We start from the raw sequence: 20,337 nt of genomic DNA, 5'->3' as shown, positions 1-20,337 counted from the left end.
TGCACAGCCGTTCCCCTCGGGGCAAGCTGATGGCCCCCGCTGCCACCACGGCTCCCCCCGAGCGCTGGTCCCCTGCGTCCTGGCACTGCTCGGCGCTGCCGGCAGCTGCAGCCTCCCCTCCCACAGCCTGGCCCCCTTCATCCGTCATGTCACCAGCAGCCTCTGTCGAGGGTCCCTGCGGGACAGATGGGTGTCATCTGGGGGCCAGGGTCTGCGTGTCACCGCTGTTCTCCTTGAGGCTTTCTGGCGTGCAGGAGCGCCGTTGGCCTGCTGGAGCACAGTCTTCAGTGAAACATTGCTTTATCTCATGTCTTCTAAGGGAAACAGTGACAGCTACGTCCCTTGAAACTTGCAGCTGGTGCCGCGGTCTCTCCTTGAGAAAGCAAAATTTCTTTTGAACGTGCAGGGCTTGATTTTAGCACATGTGATTGAGATGGATGCAATTGCCATACCCGTGGAAAAAGGCATCCATCCTCCATGAACCCTTCGGAGAAGAGCACATGGATGTTTCCATCTGAAAAACGCTCTCAGAGCAGTAACCACGGGCTCTCAGCAGGGATGCAACTCAAGAACGGACCACTCCCAGCCTTCTCCATGGCAAAGATCACTTTGGATGTTTGTAAACACTAAATGTGTTTGGTGTGCCAGCCACCTATAGCAGATACTTTGAAACTCAGATACCTGAATATTGGAAAATTGCAAACTAGAAATTAGTTGACAGTTGATTTAAATATTCTCAGTACCTGGTGAAGAAATTTCAGGGGGAAGGAGCTGTTTGTCATATGTAGCGATTACTTTCATAAGACTTTTTTATAATCCTGGTCCACAGCTGAAGAGGGTCAACTTAGTCGATATGGTTTCAGTTTCAAAGATAAACATGCATTTTATAACCTTGCATAACATTTTTAAAGGAAATTAAATATTAAATGAATGTATGTACTTAACAGACTGTTTATATAATGTTAATGACTCCAACTAAGAAATGCCAGGAAATTCATGTAGTTCTTAGTATTTAATAAACAGAATGTGTTTTCCACCATTTTGTTTATTATGGCTGGTATAGTTGTACTTGTAAAGTTTGGATTTATTTTGATTTTTGTTGTTTTTCAGCAGATCTGCATGGTAAGTGAACATATATCTGCCCTCTGTGCTAGTCTGGAGAAATAATAATTGCTTCATGCTTGGCTATTCTGACATTTAAGAGATCTTTTTCCTTTCAAATAAGTCTACTACACGCACCTTGTACTGTAGTTTACAGCGCAAGCCCAACACTACTTCATGATAGAAATGTGCTACAGTAACTGTTGTGTCTGTCTTGTTTAATGCAGTGAAGGCTGTTGGTATTGGCGGTGTGCACAGAACAAAGCAAGATGAAGGACCCAAGGTGAATGATCCCAGGCTCCTCCCAGATAAGTTTCTTCAAAGGACAGCCAAGGTAACTCTGCGGAGAGTGAGAAGCGAGCACGTGTGCGCTCCCAAAGGCTGAAGGAGGCCATCCCTGGCCTCCTTGTAGTCTCCATCTGTTGATCTTTGAATCTTGTTCCCCATTTCAAAGAGAGTAATTGTCCGATCTGATAAAAATCAAATGTCTTGTTATTTTTACCAATTATTCTAGTTTAAATTCCCTTTGTTTGTTATGCAAAATTACTTAGCAAGATTCAGAAAAAAGATTGGCTACTAATATGAGTGTTAGGATATCCAAAGTTGTCAGAATTAATTCTTACAGACTTTGGAAAGGCTGTTAGTGCTGTTGGTTCAAGATTTGAGTCAATCTCTGAATGTTAAGAAACCAGAAAAGGACTACTGGGTCAGGCTGGGTCAGGTCTCTTCCACGTCTTGTGTTTTCCCTTGCAGCCTCTGATTCTGGTCCCTCTTCTGGGCTGGGCTGCCCTCTGGTCTCATCCAGCGTGGCAATTCCAGCGCTCAGAATCGCACAGAGGTGCAGCTCCTGAAACCTTCTGGAAGGACTGTTCTGTATAAGCTTAGGAAATCGGCTATAATATTTCTGTTATCCAGTGATTTATTATGGTCTACAAAAATATAGCCTGGATGAACACCTCTCTGGAACAATTATTTAGTGATATTGTAATTTATTATTCTTTTCAAAGCCATCTTGTATAAAGGTAAAATAACCCCTAACTTCAGAAAGCACAGAGAGGAGGAGAGAACTGCCAAATTCCCCACAGCACATCCTTTCCTGTGGTTAGCATTGGATCCGCCAGCGGCACTGTTTTTGGACTGGCCTGTTCTGCGCTGAATGTCGAAATCGCAGGCCGAGGATACAAATGAAAGATTTTACAGGAGTTGCTTGTATGTTGTGGCTAATTCCTTGCATTTGGAAGCATCTGCTTCTTGTCTGGTTTTGTTCTGTAATCAAGAAAATTGCTGTAGAGAGCTAGCACTTGGAAGGCACTTAGCTCTTCTATAGCCATGAGCAAGATGGCAAGAAAAATACATTGTAAATAGGTACTCAGTTAAAAAATGCTCAGAAACATATACACACACAGGGAAAACATGATATAGGCCTTGTGATTTTTCCAGATATTCTGCTAAGCCTCTGTGTATCCCTATTCTGTTAAAGAAAATAAGTTTCTCTGAAGGTATTAACTGTAGGAACCTTTGCCTCTTCCAGGTGGTCTATATCTTGGAAAGGAAGCATTCCCGGGCAGCTACAGGCTTCATCAAGCTTCTGGCAGACAAGAACAGTGAACTCTTCAGGAGGTGTGCCATGTTCTCACCTGTGGACCACAGAGTGCCCAGGGCCTATGTGTCTTTGGCTGATTGCCCTCCGGACTTTGTGACCAGGCCTGAGGACTATTCAAATATGCTCTTCATCTGTCGCATAGTGGACTGGAAAGAAGACAGCAACTTTGCAACAGGGTATGTGGCTGCCATTGGAAGTAGAGATGACTGAGATTTCTAGTCGGAGTTCTTGGTTTCACTTAGTGTGATACATGCAATAGAGACAGGAGTCTGTTAACAAGATATGTGTCTTGTATCCCTCTGGTATTTGGTGGATAAACTGTGATGAGGCTAAGGATAGCTCATTGCTAGTTAATCTCATGGCTACATAATGTGAGTTTCTTTTGGTGCTTGCTTCAGTGTGCTGGCACGTCACAGTGTTAATGAGCGTATGGTCTTTGCTCAGAAGAGCTTGCAGTCTAGAGGGAACACACACAGGTACTTATCCTGACCAGCACAAGCACCGTAGGGTGCTGGCAGCCTTTCAGTCCTTCCTCCCTTTGTGTAAGAGGAGTACACAGTGTGTAGACACTTCATTTCTGCCAGAGGAAGACGATCGGTAGCTGTGAGGCTCATCTTTGTTTTTTAAGCCTTTACTGATAAGTAGTAGAAAGAAATCACAGATTATTGTGGTATTTAAATTTGCATTGCTTCAAGGAAGGATACTAGGAATCAAGAGAAATTCATTCACTCGTGAAGCAGATGAGAAGAGTGTTGCACTCTGTGCTTTTCAGGAGGCACTGTAAAGCCATTGCTGTCCAGAGTTCAAATTGCAGTCAGCACTGTGAAGGAGGAGATTTTAAGTCAGGGCTACTCAAATGGCCTATGCTGCACTGGATCCAGATTGCAAGTTCATTTTGCCTCTTCTTGAGGAAGACCCTGTAGTTTTCAGCATTTTGACTCTTTTTTTGGGAACAGCTGCAGTGTGCCAGCCACCACCTGGAGTGGCCATGCTGCTTCCTACTGAGTGGGTCTCAATAAGAAATGGTGGACATTGATAAATCTATTCAGTTATCTTGGGAAAAACTGAGTAGTCCTGGTTTAGCTGGTGATCCAGAGCAGTTAACTCTGACCTATGGCAATGCTATGGTCAAATTTTACAGGTGATGGGAATCTGGATGTAATCTGGAGCATGCGCGGTAGTGGGAGTCGGGCATAAAGCCCAACTTTTCCCCTTGCAAAGCTGTTCCGATGGGGTAGCACAACGGATGTACAGTGTCAGCAGCGTGGTTTTTGGAGTCCTCAGCTCAAACTCCTGGTAAAACTTAAAACTTACATAAAACTTTTTTCTTTAAAGTATGTTGGCACAGAGTATACTTTCTTTAAAGTATGTTGGTATAGGGCTATCAGCCCTAAAACTAAAAGTAAACTAAACCCTGTTTCCCTGAGTTTGAGTTCGTTATCAGTTACGGCTGCTTTGTATGCCCAGGAATAGCAAGTTTCACGTGTACTCCTTGAGAGCCACATGAGCCGTTAAGTCACTCAGTATTTCCTAGCTAAACTGCAGCGCATGAACTGAAGTGGCCTCCCTTTGAGCCCCACTTAACTAGGGGTTGGCTGTGCTGTGAACTTCACTATGACTAAGTTTCTCATTGGCAGAGATTTTCTTTGTCGTCTTTGACTCCAACAGAGAAAAGACTGGAGGGTGATTGTACTGCTTGGCTTCTTGTCATGAACAACCCCCCTTTTCAGCAGAAACTGGGGAAATTAGGAGGATGGGCTTATGCCTTTTTTCATTGGCTAATGTGTGTTTCTTTAATCTGTGCTTCTGACAGCATTGTATATTCTCATCTGGCTGTTTTGGTAGTTTCCAAGATGTAAAGGGTGTTGTCAGGAAAGAAAACATCCATGATTGTCTTCATACATAGCCATTTCCTCTGGGACTCCAGTAAGTGCCTTGTGGAGATGGGAGCATAAAACCTTGGTGACCCATTTTGTTTTTAACTATAAATACATGTTTCTTTAAACACTGAAAGACAAGGAAACCTCTTGAAGGTCCCAAAAGTTCCTGTTTGCTTTTGGGCTAGTTTATAAGCTTGTTTATAAGCCATGTTAGTAGTCGTGGCCCACCTGAAGGAGACATGAGCCTGTGATCTGCAGCTCATTGCATACTTGGGTTTTTGAACTTTCTCATGCACCCCTTAGTTCTGCCCACAGACTTCATGATACCCCTTTGGCAGTACCACCATGGTTTTGAAGGTGTCTGGACTAAAGAGCCTGTAGGTCATCACTCTGCGCTGTCCAAGTCTGTTGGAACTACAATAAGGGAAACTCCCTCTGTAGTTGGCAGTCATTTCCCCTGGATACCTTGGGTGTTCCCAGGCGCTCTCCATCCTGCAGCTGAACTCCCCCAGGCTGGTCATGCACCTTCCTCAGCTTTCCTTTTCCCTTGAGAAGTTCAGTGCTGGGTTTCCAAGCACAGTTCATGGCATAGTCTGGTCTTCATGGTGACTGTGTGTGGCTGGAGCAGTGGGATGCTCTGGCCAAGGGCTTGGCGGTGGCGCTGGCCACGCAGGGTGGTCACCTGCACAGGGGCAACCTGACAGTCCCTGGAGGTCCCCTTGGGGAGGGGGGTGTGTTTCTGTGTCGTGATTGCCACCTGGTGGTCACCAGTGAGACACTGTCCCCTCTGAAGGCCACCCTGTCACCCCGACTGTGCTGGGAAGGAGCAGGGAGGAACTAATGTCTCCATGTCCCGCTGGTGATGCCCCGAGTGTGTGCTGCTGTGCTCCCTCCTGCATGTGAACTGATTTTACCGTGACAGTGAAATGCCATCTAACTGTACCTGCTTCAGGTAGCAGGTAAAGCAAAATAGCTCCAAAATATTCTCCGTTTCCAGACAAATATTACAAGTACTGCCACGTACAGTTATTTTCTGGGGTCCTTTTTTCAGTGTTGGCAGTCCAGGGCTGTTTGGAGTATTAGTCCAGACGTCTCCGCACTTGGAGATGGTTAAGGCAGAATCTTTTTGCCCCCACATATGATGATGGATGAGACTATTAAAAAAAAAAAAAGTAATAGTAAAATGTTGAATCACTGACTCCCTCTGTGTCGCGTGGGGCCTGTGGCTATTCTAGCTCAGGGCCTTAGATATTGGTCTGTCAAGGTGACAAGATTTCTCATGGCATTTGCAATAAAATGAAACGTTGCAGGACGTTCTTTCACTAGGTGCTCTTTCCAAAGCCATCCAAGTGGCTTGAATTCCTTTCATCTCTGGCATTTTATTCTGTTTTTTTTTTAATTCACAGATGTATCTGGTGTGAGGTGAAATGACCAGATACCTTGGGTAGCTCACCGTAAGGCTTGAGGGAAGGTCTGATCCCCAAGCAGTGTAGCTCTGTTGCAAAAACACCTTCTTGCAGATGGGACTGTCTCTCAGTAAAGCTGTGTTCCCCCGGCACAGCTAATCACCGTACCACTCTGAAGTGTGGGATGGCCCCACCTGCATGGGGAGCACCATGCTGCTCCTGCACTCCGGTGATGGGTGGCCTGGCAGCTGAAGGGAGGCAGCTCCATGGTGCGGAGTGGGGCTGGACTGTGCTCTTGGGTGCTGGGGGTTCCTGTGACACAGCTCTCTGTCTCCGTGATGCTCAGCCCTACAGAGATCTTGCCATCTCCACTGGGACCTTTGGACTTTCTCAAGCCTGTGCAGCTCTGCCTGTGAACTCCAGGCCCTGGGGGGTGGGAGCAGCTGGGTGGCCTTCCTTGCTGTCCCCTCTCCTGCTCCTGTACAAGCTTCCTCTAGGACTGGTGGCTTATTGATGTGTAGGATGTTCTGCTGCTGCTGAAAGAAACCCTCCGTGTAGGATGACTGTGGACGAGTCTGCTCCAGGAGAGACTGAGTAAGGTTGTTAAGTCCCCATGGAAGTTATTCACTCCCATCTGGGAGCCTGCCCGGCTTTCCAAAGGAAACAAGCCTTATGTAATTATGCTTTGTCTTTTTGGAGAGTTCTTATCATGTAACCTTTGAACACGTTGGCCAGTTTCAGCTGAGTCTGGGGAGTGGAGAAGGCTCAAATGTTTGTAGAAATGGGTGGCCGAATAGATGCCATCAGTGTCACCGTGAAGGGGAAGATGGCAGCATGAGTGTGGCTCTACCCCAGGTGCACACACATGGGAGGTCAAGCTCCGGTGAGGCGGCAGCTCGGAGCAGTTCAATGAGCTTGCAGCTGTGGCTGCTTTGGAGGAGTACCCTGTGCTGTGTGCTGCCCAACGCCCCGACTGCAGCACGTTCCTGTCGGTGTACGCTGCCACCGTGTCTGACATCAGTCCAAGGGAATTCAAGGAACCCTCCAAGGTTCTCTAATGCTCCCCCATCAACGTCATAGAAAAGAAATGTTTACGTCTGTAACCATTATAATTTTTTTTACCTTTAAATATTTTTAAAAAAAGAGATACAGGCAAGCCTGGGGTGTCACAGACACCATGACTCCCCGGGAGTGAATGTCTGACTGCTGCTGGGCCCTGTGCCTGTTGTTGTTTATAAGACTCTTGAACTATTCTTGCTACCCTTGGTGGCCGCGGAGCCCCATGAGTGCTTTTACAGCCTGGCTGTTACTCCAGGGCCATCGGTGATCCTATATGTGTTACCTTTGATCACATGCTGTCCTGTCAGATTTTGCTCTGATGCAAGTCATCATGTCTGCGTGACTGTAACATGGCCCCAATTAAAGCCAGTTGTACACTTTTTATTTCAAGGTACTTGGGAAATGTTCCCTGGAACACTGTAAATCAAATGTTAATTACTATTAAAAAAATATTAGCCCTATATCAAACCTCTGGGTAAACCCCTTACGGTTCGTAATCTAATTTCAGTAAACGGATCAAGAGAACATGGGTTTCAAGACTGAGCTGGAAAGCACTCTGGCATTCAGAGGTGCTTTCCATGACTTGTCGCGCAGACGTCCAGCCACCCTCCTGGTGCACCTCCCAGCTCTGCCCTTCCAAGAGAAGGGGCACCTGAGACTCAAGCCCTCGCCATTTCTTTTTTGTAGGGCAACATGTCCTCTCTTTTCCTCTTTTTTTTTTCAGTCCATCCTTGGTGGTGCTGGTGGGCCAGCAGACCCATGGGCTTGTCCTTGCTCAGTCTCCCAGCTCTGCACTGGATGTTGGAAATGAAGTGGTGATTTCTCTGGTTTATTGTTACTGCTGAGGGAGAGGGAGATAAAACTGATGCCTCGTTTATTTACATTAAAATAAGGATCAGACTGGGACCAAGCTGCAGGAACAGAGAACTCAGCCTTGATGCCAAACGTGCATGTATTTCTGCCATACAGTTTGTACATAAAATTGAAACAATGGAGGGAAATATCTTTTATCCTTGTTTTCATTTTTATTTTAAAGCTAGGCAATGTGAACTCTACAATTTACCACGCCACGAAGCACGCAATCCTTTCCAGCATATTACACAATGTGACAGGTTTATTACGCAGCCCTTCCCGTTGTGAAGAGAGATAGCTGTGCTCCCATAAAGAAGATGGGCTTGCTTGCGCTGCGCGGATGGGGTTTGTTCTCTGGGTTTATGGCACATTTGAAGCCGTGAGAGCATCTTGCTCATCCAAATGACAAGTGCACTGTTTTGGCCCCATTTTAGGAAAGTAATTAGTGCCTGTTCTCGCCCATTGGAATTAAAGCAGAAGGATCAATATAATGATTGTGTATTTTATGCAGTGGAAAAACACTTATTAGAGTGGCTGTTTTTGCACTGTGTTATTACCCCTCTCTTTTGTGTCATATTTTGATGGATTTGCCTTAATTTCAGTTGTAATTTTCTTGGGTCAGGAGTGTTATCTCTATTGGCTGTAATGTGCCATTTGGTCTAATGGCAGTATATTAAAAACAAAAAAATTACTTCTGTGTACTGTATAGCAATCTGGAGGTGACAAAGGGGACAAGGAGAGCCACCATGTGACATAGGTTCTCATGTAGTATTTGTAACGAGGTAGGGAGGGAACAAATGTCCCACTCCTTTGGAGTCCCAGTTTGCGTGCAGTGTCCAGAGCCGAACTCTTGTTTGACAGCAGAGCTCTTGGACAAATGCGTGCTGGGGTTTGCATTGGAGCAGATGGAAACTTTATCTAAGCATAATAAAGCAGCAGCCTCATCCACACATGTGCAGAATACTTCATCAAAGCCTATTAGCATGTGGGGGACAGTTTCCCTTGTCTATGACTTGCCTCTAGATTGTTGGCTCCTCTCCAGTTAGCTCCTGATTCAGAGGCTTCTGCTTAGCTAGGAGAGGAGGGACAAACTACTGGGAATGTTTAGGTCCTGGAAAGAGCCTGGAAAATGGTTGGAACAATGATCTGTGGGCACGTCTGTGTGTGTGACTCCTGGAAGGGTCCTCACACTCTATGATGTTCTTCACAGGGCATCAGTTTGCCCAGGCAGAGATGCGTATCCTTTGGGATGCTGAGCTCTCCAGGAGCTGTCTTCTGCAGAACTCTCTGGGATCTGGTGGGAACCTGTTCTCCATTTCAGGTAGTGGGGGTGAGTTCACGTTTTTCAGTGGTGAGGAGGGGAAGGAGAATCTCAAGGGAACCAGGCATGTGTAAAGCTAGAGCTGCCTGTGTGGAAGACTGTGCTTTTCTTATCCCTGTTGAATGTATTTTTTTTCTAAAATTTGACACTTTCTTACCTCTGCAAAAACCTGATAATATAAAACGTCTCCTTAAAATGAGATGCACAAAACAGCCCAGGGTACTGTACTGTCTGGCTAGTGTTTTGCATCTCCAGCAGACATAAGTCATGGTATGGTCTGAATTCCTGCTAAAGTCCTCTGCCAAAACTCAGGGAGAAGTGAATGGGTGAAAGAGTATGTTTGAGGGCTCAGCAGCTTCTCTGCAGGGACAGTAACAACATGACAGTAGTAATTATACACTTAAAAAAAGCATCCCTTTCTTTCTTTTTACAGGCAGTTGGCCAAAAGTCTTGGGCAGGCTGGGGAGATTGAGCCGGAAACGGAAGGGATCCTGACAGAGTACGGTGTGGATTTCTCTGACTTTTCCCCCGAAGCCCTGGCATGTCTTCCCCAGAGCCTGCCCTGGGTTATCTCACCGGGAGAGTTGGCCAAAAGAAGAGATTTAAGGTAACAAAAAAAAGCGTGGTCTGACACTTCTTCTTGGGTTGGTGCAGGGTTGTTTTGTTTTGTTTTCATCACACTTTGAGAAGGCACTGAATTTACTACATGTACTGTATTACACGTTACCTGTGCTAGCATGGAAAGAAACTGCTTTTGAAAATACCTACAAACCCAGAAGATCAGTTATGTGGAGAAGAATTTTGTAAGGCAAAGAGGCTTTTTCTCAAAAGAACTATTGAAAACTGAAAATTTGGTGTTTGGCACCTAATCTGAAAGCTTTATGTTTTTGTCTGGAATGTATTACGTATTTTAGTGGTAGTTTTATAGCAGAGATTTTCTGAATGCCTGGCAGATCAAATGATCTTGGACGCTTTTACTTTGAAACTTAAGCACAGGTAGAGACTGTCCTGCGTTTTCCTGTCTAGTCTCAACATTTTTCTCTGTTTTGAAGAACTGGTGTCATGTGGAGTTTATGACGGCTCTTGATCAGGTTAGCAGCTGGCAAATGCAGTCCCTCCCTGCAGCCTGGCAACTCTGTGCTGTCCACCTATCTCACATTAGCCATCCCTGCAACTTAGTGATGCTCCCACCAGCTTTCGGGAACTCCATGGTCTGTTGGGTGGTAGACACTCTGACATTGCTGGACTACCCAAAACTAGTGGATTTGCTATGCTTCAAAGTGTCAGATTTCAGAGATGTCTTTACATCTCTGAAATCTTAGAAAAGATTTAAAGACAAAAGAAAAGTAATTTTAGAACCTCACTTTGCAATAAAGGTGCAAGAAAGCAAAACGATAAATGTGTTATTAAGATGATATGGTGTGTTCTGCTCCCACCCTTGCTTATACTAGAGCATCCTGTCTCAGTTGGCAGATTCACTGCTTTCTTGCATGTTGCTGAGGTGAAACAGCCCCATGAGCCTGGTTCCTCAAGACACTGCACTGGTACGAGCACCTGCACATATGTAGCAAGCTCCTCTCTCCCTCTTAGTTTATCTGTGTTATTGGCATGGACGTTAGCAATTTGAGCGGATAAGCGGATAAACTGCAGCCGTTTATATCTGTACCCGGGCTCCAGATGTTACTTTGGACCTAATCCTGCACTGTAACCTGCAACCTGCTTCAGCTTTACTGGATTTCCATTGCCATACAATGGAATAATTCAGGGGAGAATCACACTCCTGATTGACTAGTGGTAATGCTCAGATACCAGATCCAGACTGTAGGCTTCAAGTAGCTTTAAAAAAAAAAAGATACTGAATGCTGCAGTTCAGAAGTCACTGGAAAGTGCTTATTTTTATATTCTTGACTACATTTCAGTAGCATTCTGTTTCTTCTGACCAAGTTCTTTCAAGCAAATAAAGAGCTTGACTTGTCTCCAGTCAGACAATCAGTTTTGGAAACAAATTCCAAGTGCATTTCTTGCTTTTATTGCTGAATTATTACACTGGGACTTATCAAGGTGATAACAGTTTTGCAGTTAAGCCATTTAAATCCCTCTCTGCCCCTTCCCGACCACAGTACACACTACAAAGTAGATTTCCTTTTGATCCTCTCAAATATAAACATTTAACAGTCAAAGTTTTTAAGACAATTATTTGAGCTTAATTTATTAATCCTTTTAATGTCAACTGCCACATTGCTGACTAACTAGTCTGTGGTCTAAACACATATGGAGATAACATGAGACTTCTAGTTATGGAAAGTAAAATACAGATGAGTCGTCTTTTTTGTTTCCTCACAGTGAGAGGTTTGTCTACCTAGAAAAAGATGAGTTTTATTAGTAAATGTAGTGTGAATCGTAGCTGAGTGGAGTCCTGCAGTTGGAGACCTGGCCGCCATCTCTTCTGGTCTCGCCCATCAGACCTTGAGAGACTGTTCTTGACAAGTCCCAAGGTAGCTCAGCTTTAACTTGGTATTAAATATTAGCTTTCATATTATCAGCAATAAGTGCATTGTGGTCTGCAGTGTCGTACAAATAGCCAGTACACACTGGCCCAGGCTGGCATCCAGAGGAAGACACCTGAACCTGGGTATCCGGTCTGGGTGCATACGGGAGTTGTGCCTTGTTTTCTGGGGGAGCTCACACCGTGTTCAACGGCATCTGCCTCTGTGAGTGCCCATCTTTGCTGTACTTTGTGTATGTTGACCTTGTCAGGCTCCCCAGATTACTGTACAGTACTCTGAGAGTACAGTATAAGATAAATTACAGTGAAATAAGGACTCATCTTTTCTCCTGAAACAGCCATGTTAACACTTCTAGATAGCTCATCCTAATTCAGTTTACACATTGCTCACCTGACAAGAGTAAACACATATTAGAGTTTGGCTTAAAATACTTTCATCTCTAGGAAATCCTCTCCAGTTCTGTAACACAGTGCTGTAAATTTTCTAGTGTCACGCATTAAGCTTTTGGGATTTGGAACCAAGACCCAAGCAAAGTCTTGGGTTTTTGGGTGTTTCTTCTTCCTGAGGCAACTTTTCCTTGTTTCCTTTCATCATGGGAAATGACCCTTTCCTCCTCAAAAGGTAACTTCTGTGTTCTGCTAACCAGTGTCCCGAGTGTGGTCAGGTCTGTTTGTGAGTCAGTGTATATAGCACAGAGGTGGCGGATCTGCACCGGAGGCATTTGTGAGTGTGGTTTTAGATGAAAGTGAGACAATGCATTTCACCAAGCTGCTGAGGCTGGGCAAGAGGAGGGAAGGATATTTTGTCCATGCCATCTTGTAAATATGTTCCTTGATCTTCCTGCAAGTCTTTCAGTTTTACAGGAAGCCTGTTCTTGCCATGCATAGTCTGTTTGGATAGCAACTGTGATCTCACCTACATAGCCTGTGCAGAATTGCTTCCAAGAGATCTTTTTTTTTTTCTCATTTCTCCAGTAATGGCTCACAAAGAAAGGTTTACATAATATTTTAATATTACTTAAGGCAGAAAAGATCCAGACCTCGTGGATGGCTTTGAAATCTTTTAGCTGATTTAACTCTCTGCTCTGCCACTAGTGCACAGTTTTGCCATGGACATCTGCTTTTTACCTGCATGGGTTTATCTATTTGTAAAATTAGGCAAGTATTTCACGGGCACTCCCAGCTTACTTGTTTGTAAAGAGCACCAAAAACTTCTAATGAAAAGCACTAGGCAAGTATTACATGTTGGCATTGCATATTGCAGTTGTATTTTATAGAGAGCATGAAGTTTCATAAAGTCTCAGAATAGCGTGGTTGAGGAAACTTCCCTTCCAGAGACTTTAAATGTGATAATACAGATAGGACCAGCGTTCTCATTTTATTATTCAGGTTGACTGGAACTGGTATTTTTTCATTAGAAGTTTGAGAAGTGTTTGGTTTCTGCTTTTAGGGAAACATTGGAGGATTAGTGTCATAGAGACAAATTTTGATGGGTGCAAAGTTTCAACCATTTTCCGGTCTTTTCCAGTGTTCAACATGTAGTTTTCATTTCCTTGTTTGCTTTGCTTTGCACTTGGTGTTTCAGTGGTGTGGGACAAAATATAGCCCCTGAACAGAAGAGGGGTCAGGGCAAAGGAGGAAATGCAAATTTCAGAGGTGGGTGCAGGAGACGGGGGCTGGAGGAGGAGGCCATTTGAAGAGGTGTAGCCAGGAATCTAAGAAACCCAAAAGCTGTTTCTAAGACTCATTCCAAATGTTTCTAATTTCATTCATATCTTTTTGTTTCCTTTACTGCTTAACTGGGACAAGAAACTAAAGCCAGGAAAGTCCGATCATAGTGTGAAACAAAACCCTAAATACTGGAGAGAGAAAAAAGGCCGTTCTTTGCAAAGCAGTTCTGCCTTTTGCTTGTCTCCCATTGTTGGTGTTACTGTGGAAAATGTATAACATCACTTTTTTGGAAAGCACTAGAGCCTGTTCAAGTAGAGATGGTTTATATAGTCTAACATGGAAGAACTTGAGGATATCTATTTCTTTACCATTTGCCTAATAATAAGTGAGCCTGTTGACCTCCGCTGGACTATTACAAATGTGAAACTTGGCACTCAAAATTGCTTGCTCTAAATTTTCCAGTTGCTTTCTCTTTTTCCATTTGATGTCATCCTGCCAACTAGTGATTTTATTATTATAAACAGGACATTGTATTCACTTTTAAGAAGAAATATGAAGCTGAAGGTAAAATTACAAACTGCAGTTTCTCAGCTGGCAAAATACAAAACAATGAGCTAAAAATACTGAGCAGAGAAAGGGTGCTGTGGCAAGAAACTGAAATATCTACAAGATGGATGTGGTCTGAGGAGCAGAAACTATCTGACTTCAATTGATCAGCTCTGAACTCCTGAGGATCACCAAATCGTTGAGGTTGGAAGGCACATCTGGAGATCATCTACTCCAACCCCCTTGCTCAAAGCAGGGTCAACTAGAGCAGGCTGCTCAGGTCTGTGTCCATTTGGGGTTTGGATATCTCCAAAGATGGAGATTCCACAACCTCTCTGAGGAACATGTTCTGGGGTTCAATCACCCTTACAGTAAAAATGTGGGCATTTTTTACTTCTAAATGGAATCTCCTGCATTTTGTGCCCATTGCCTCTTGTCCTGTTGCTGGATACCACTGAGAAGAGTCTGGCTCTGTCTTCTTTACTCCCTACCATCAGGTATATTTTCACATTGATAACATCTTCCTGCCTGAGCCTTCTCTTCTTGGAGCTGAACAGTCCCAGCTCTCTCAGCCTCTCCTTGTAGGTCAGATGCTCCAACTCCTTAATCATCATCGAGGCCCTTCAGCAAACTTGCGCCAGTATGTAGATGTCTTCCTGGTACTGGGGAGCCCAGAACTGGACACAGCACTCTGGCTGTGGTCTCACCAGTGCCAAGTAGAGGGGAAGGATTGAAGAACTGCATCTCTTGGCCTGCTGGCAACACTCTTCCTAATGCAGCCCAGGAAGCTGTTGGCTGCCTTTGCTACAATGGCATGTTGTTGGTTCATGTTCAACTCATCCATCAGGACCCCAGGTCCTTTTCTGCCAAGCTGCTTTCCAGCTGGTTGGTCCCCAGCCTGTACTGGTGCACGGGGTCATTCCTCCCCATGTGCAGGACTTTGATTTTCCCTTTGAGCTTCATGAGATTCCCATCAGCCCATTTCTCTACTGAGGTCCCTCTGAATGGCAGCATAGTTGCCCATTCCTCCCATGAGGCTAAAAGGCCTGGAGGGCATCAGACTGGGGGACAGCAAGGATCCACTGCATTGGCAGGAGACAATCAATGCTCACTTGCTTCCCTTGCAGGGCAGAGTTAATGAACTTTGCTCTTGCAGGCAAAGAGCTCTAATGCAACAAAGCTTTCAGCTGAAATTTGCATCTTGGTATTTCAGCATGTGACCTCAATTGCAACTGACCTAAAGCTATCCAAGTTATTGAAGGCTAAATTGTAATTTTGGCTGCCCGTTCAGAAATGTAGCATCCTTCCTTTGGTTGATAAGGGAGGAAGAGTGGAGGTGCTCTGCTGTGTCTCTCTGTCCACTGTGGAGGGAAGCTCTGTAGCACTCTTTGTAACTGGAAAGCACTGGCAGCAGGACAGTACCTGCACTGCAGTTCTGCCTGCTATTTATTTCTTTCTTGAGGAGTGTTACAGCTGGTAACAGGGATTTGCAATGCTTATAGTAAAGGTTTGACAGCGTGCTCTTTGCTGTACATGCCCGAGGAGGTTACTGGCTGATAAATTTAGAAGTGATGGTAAAAATGGCAGCCTTGAGCTGTGCAAGGACTTTTGGAGGAAAGCAATCAGCCTCTGAAACAGATGTCTTTTCAAGGCAGGTGGACGACTTTATCTGACTTGCACTCATTTCTAACTAAAACATCATTAAACAGCTTGTTTCCTCGAGATTTTCCACTACAAAAAGCTAGTGTTAAGTAGAGCAAGACTTACTCAGCTATAATAGCATACGTAAAAATGCTCTGGTTTCTGATGGAAACTGAGAAATTACTTGCTTAGCAAATGTATAAGCAACATTGCTACAGACCTGACTGCTATCTTGGCATGGAGTGGAGACACAAACAGGGTGAGATTATGATCTCTGCCCTCTCACTGAGCTGTTCTGTGACTAATTTAATGTTCTCCATAGGGAGATACAAGGCATACAAAGGATTACTCAGTGGTGTCTAAGGATATCAGATCTAGTCCCTCTCTAACAGGATTGATTCCAGAAGATGGTGATGGTGGCTGTACCTGCTCTGGGTACTTCTGCTGTCCAGACAGTCTGGGGAATGGTACCCTTCTTGGATCGGTGAGGAGAGCTCGTGTTAGCTCCATCGTCACCCATTAGCCGAGTAAGTAAAACTCTGAATAAATACGGTGCTGCTGTCAGAGTGATATGATTCATCTCCTTGCTTCTGGTTGGCTTCTTCGGATCCTTCTCTCTGTTTTCATAACATTTTCTACTACATCATAGCTACGGCAATTGTGGTGACACTGTTTTGTACAAAATGATGCATGGTCTTTGCTCTCAGATGCTCTTGTTACCAGTGGCTGGTGTACATAGACACACTGGCAACTTCACTGGTGTTTTTCCTTACAGGAAAGCACGTGTGGTCATTGGAAGTGCAGCTTCAAGTGGAATCGGTGGTGTGTAGTTGGACAGGATTATTGCGTTCTGATCTTGTAGGCCATCAAAACTAAGCTTGCTTAGTTAAGAATCTGTTCAGTTGTGGAAAATGGTAATAACTTTTGTGACTAGGTTGTTATACATACAATGTTGTTCCTGCCTGGCTGCCTATTTTATGGAGAGAAATGGAGAGAATAATAGAGGGAGATGAGGATAAAATCTTAAATCAATTTGAGAACGTGTCTATTTCTTACTGGATTCCACTGGATCACAAGGTGGGCTTTTGATGAGCAGAATAAAGTGCCCTATCCTCTCATGTTTATATATGTTAAGTGGCCTAGTTCAGGTGTGCCAAATACTGCCAGTTTCCTTGATATTACAGTGCTTTGCTGGTGCCCTTCTCTCGCTACCGGTCAGATAGCGTGGGGGTGGATAGGAGAAGAAAGATCCAAGTCCTGGTGTCAACCCAGGTATCTGTCTTTGGTGCTGTGGATGAAGAAACCCAGAACTACTTCAGAAGGTGAGGCAGTATATACCCGATGTGGTATTTCAGGACTGATCACTAGGACAGGCTGGTCATTACAAGGAACAACATTTTCCTCGTGGCTCCATTCTGATGGAGTGGTCTGAAGCATGCTTTGACCTGTCCATCTACCCTGAAGTTTTTGGGTGATTGGATCCTTGTTCCCGGGTTATTTTCAGATCCTCACTCTCTAAAAAGAAAAAAAACCCAAACCATCATAATATAGATGCACACATGCAGGTGTATGAGGCAGGGTTGTACTGGAGGTATCACAGCATGGATTAGAAGTGGGACAGTCTGGAAAAGACTGACAAAAATATTCTGGGAGATGAGGGATTGATTTACAAGGAAGGATTAACTGTTCATTGCGTATTTGCCAACACTGAAACTAGAAGTTTGTGAAAGATATAGTTGTTGATAGTTAAAATATGTGGACCAAAAATTAAAAATGAGAATCACTTAAGGTGGTGGGAGGATAGAAAGGGGTGTTATGAGGAGACAAGTAAGGTAAAACAAAGAGGAAACCTTTCCTGTCCAACCTAAAATAGACTGTAGCTTAGACTGCTAAAGAAAGTATTGGAAACTCCATCACTAAAGATGCTTAATACTATACTGGAGAATGTCCTTGCAAATGTATTGTCATGAGTAGTCCGGCTCTGACCTATGGGGGTTGGATGACCTAATGTCTCTTCCATTTCTAGCTTTGTGCATCTATGATTAAAGTAGTTTATATAATGCAAGTGCATTTTCAATTACAGTCCACCTTCTTGCGTGGGATAGTGGTGGTGCAGAGACCTCATTATATTTGTGGCACAATTACAGCGTGACTTGTAGGAAATACTGCTGGTACTTGGTCTCTCAGAGACTCTGATCTCGTTTATATATATGTTAGCTTTTCAAGCCATTTAGGTCTGTTACAAGACTGCAGTGCTCTTTTTTTCCATCTTCCTCCTTACTTGGAGGCCATAAATATATAGAAGGAATAATTGATTCTGGTTCGGCAATCCAGTGAGCAGTCCTTGGTGAAAATGTAAAATGTTTATTGTTGTAGATGTGTAATACATCAGGATTCATTGTCAGCTGCTCTCTTGGACCAAGGTCTGTTTTCTGAACCAGAACAGGACATTAGCTAAAACATAAACACAGAGAAATTAAAAAGAACAGTACTGGCTTGATGTAGATAGTTGGGCTTTCAGTGCATTTTATGCTGTGCTGGATTTTTGTGGGGCTTATAACAATTAGTGTTTGGAGGGGGCAGTTTTTTCTTCCAATTATTTTATAATTTCATTTTGTTTTGAAATTTATGCACCATGCAAAAAGGGTTTTGTGATGTGTCAAGTATATTTGTCGGTGTGTTACAGGGCATTCAGAGTGCCTTCAGAGATTTGTCAGGGTACTTCTATTGCATGCATTTTTTAAAAATATATTGCTTTTAAGAATCTCTCTTGGAAGGAGCTACTCTGGGGTTTTAACTAAAATCTGCCAGCATCAAGTGTGACAAATGTGGTAGACACTACACGTAATAGATGTCTTTAGGAGTGGGATGTTGAAGTCTCTAAAATGTTCAAGCACTGATTGTTCTCTGAAATTTCTCTCTGAGAAAGAGTACTTCATCCCCATTTGAGCGATGAACATCAGTGGAATTGGTCCCATGCTTATTGGCGCTTTATAACAAACCTGCGCAGACACCGTGGTCGAGCTGGGTTTACTCGTGATTGAAGAACGAGATTGATTTTTGTGGTTGCCATAACAATTGGACTGTTGTGTGAAAAAATGTTAGTAGCGTTCACTGGAGTGAGTTGACAGCTCTAGGATGCCTGTTCCCAAATTAAAACAACTGTTTCCAGCTCCAAGAAATGATGTCTATTTAACTTTTGCAAGATGGAGCTCAGCAGGGTCTTAGAAATGACCTGAAGAGCTTAAAGATTCTAAAAGTGCCTTTGCTGTGCTTAATTTTAAAATGCCAGCTTTGAGCTGGAGTTAATAAGGGTAAACCAGGAGGCTGAGCTTTCACTCCCACCAGGCTATTGTATGTACTCACAAAGTGGAGAGAACAGGACAATCTAAGGAGTCTCTAGAAGAATGTAAATGCAGTGCAAGTGTCTAGACATGCAGTCACTCGTACTGTAAATGTCTTAGCACTGACATACTCAAGTTTAAAGAAGGCTTGCACTGCCTAAACTTTAATAAACAAAATGATGGTCATTACTGTCTCACCTCCAGCTGCAGCAGTCTGGTCTTTGGAAATAGGCTAATGCTTCTGCAGAAGATTTATCTTGGTGTTTCAGGAGCTACTGCATGACTAGAGGGACTGTGGGCTGTGAGCACCGAGCCTGAGGCAGGGCAGGATGGTCAGTGTGTGGGTTGCCACTGAGCTGCTTGAATTTTCAGTCATGCAGTGTTTGTGTGCTGGGAATTCACAGGCAGTGGGTTTCAGCCACCTTTTCCATGCTAGTGGGTGCCGTGGGTTCTTTGTTCTCTTTTGTAGTTGTTTTGGATGTGTTGGTTTTCATGAGTGACCAGTAAACATTGCAGGAGACTGCCTCAGTGTGAAAGTCGCCCTTGGGAGAGAGTCAGGATGGGGAGGTAAATAAGGTAACTAAGTTCAGGCACCTTAATTCTACCCAAGCCCCTTTGCCTGGGTCTCCTGTTGGGACACCTTTGGTGGTTTCCTGCTCAGCACCTTCCTTAGGTGCTCTGGTTTGCTTGCAGAGGCGCCCATCTCTCTCTCTCTTGCGAGACTTGGCAATCTAAATTCTGCCCACGACCTCAGCCCTGAGCAGTCCAACTTCAGGCAAATGGTAAAGTTGGGGTTTCAATCCAAGTAACTTCAGCTGGTGATTGCTGCCGCCAGGGCCAGGAGGGGTGGTGATCTGCAGCACACAGGAACTTGGACGCAGTTAGGCTGCCCAGCTGACTTGTGCTCGTGGTGCCTGGGATGTCCTTCCTCCATCTCTGCTTTCCCTGGTTCCTGAATAGCTGGCTTGTGCTTGCTTCTTTAGGACTCTGCCTCCTGCAGATGGTCACTTCAGCTGGTAAGGACATCATCTTGCTTCACCAAGGGTTTTCTGATGCTCTAGTGGATACATGCAGTTCTCTGAACGGTTATTTCACAGTTGTTGGCATTTGTAAGAGTGGTGAAAATCTGGGCTTCGTGTCTCCACTGGTGGGTTGACTCATCTGTGTGCTGATGGCTGGGAAGGCCGTCCGGTTGTGTTAGGAGGATCTGCATATGGCTGCAGGGTGCTGCTTTGTCTACTGTGTACAAACTGGCGCCTTTCTCTATTACCAGCACCAAGCTGCCTTTACAGAAAATCACACTGGTAACACCCAAACTTTGCCCAATAACTGGCTATGCCAGAAACCTTGCCTCTAATACAGCCTGAGCCCATGGCTTACAAATGCAGTGCTTCATCTTGGTCCAAG

At 44.4% G+C, this 20,337-nt stretch overlaps 1 protein-coding gene across 3 annotated transcripts in view; it reads left to right on the top strand.

The window, feature by feature from the left end:
- The window catches only part of DIS3L2 (DIS3 like 3'-5' exoribonuclease 2), a 195,979-nt gene that overhangs the window by 72,206 nt on the left and 103,436 nt on the right, over window positions 1-20,337 (top strand). For all 3 annotated transcript variants that reach the window (XM_075507035.1, XM_075507032.1, XM_075507033.1), the window contains 3 exons: window positions 1,329-1,435; window positions 2,633-2,880; window positions 9,656-9,829. In XM_075507035.1, coding sequence (XP_075363150.1) covers window positions 1,329-1,435; window positions 2,633-2,880; window positions 9,656-9,829 — 529 coding nt within the window. The remainder of the gene's footprint in view (window positions 1-1,328; window positions 1,436-2,632; window positions 2,881-9,655; window positions 9,830-20,337) is intronic.

This window comes from Mycteria americana, chromosome 7, assembly GCF_035582795.1.
Source record: "Mycteria americana isolate JAX WOST 10 ecotype Jacksonville Zoo and Gardens chromosome 7, USCA_MyAme_1.0, whole genome shotgun sequence".
NCBI classification, from domain to species: Eukaryota; Metazoa; Chordata; class Aves; order Ciconiiformes; family Ciconiidae; genus Mycteria; species Mycteria americana.
This window is presented reverse-complemented; position numbering and strand designations above follow the sequence as displayed.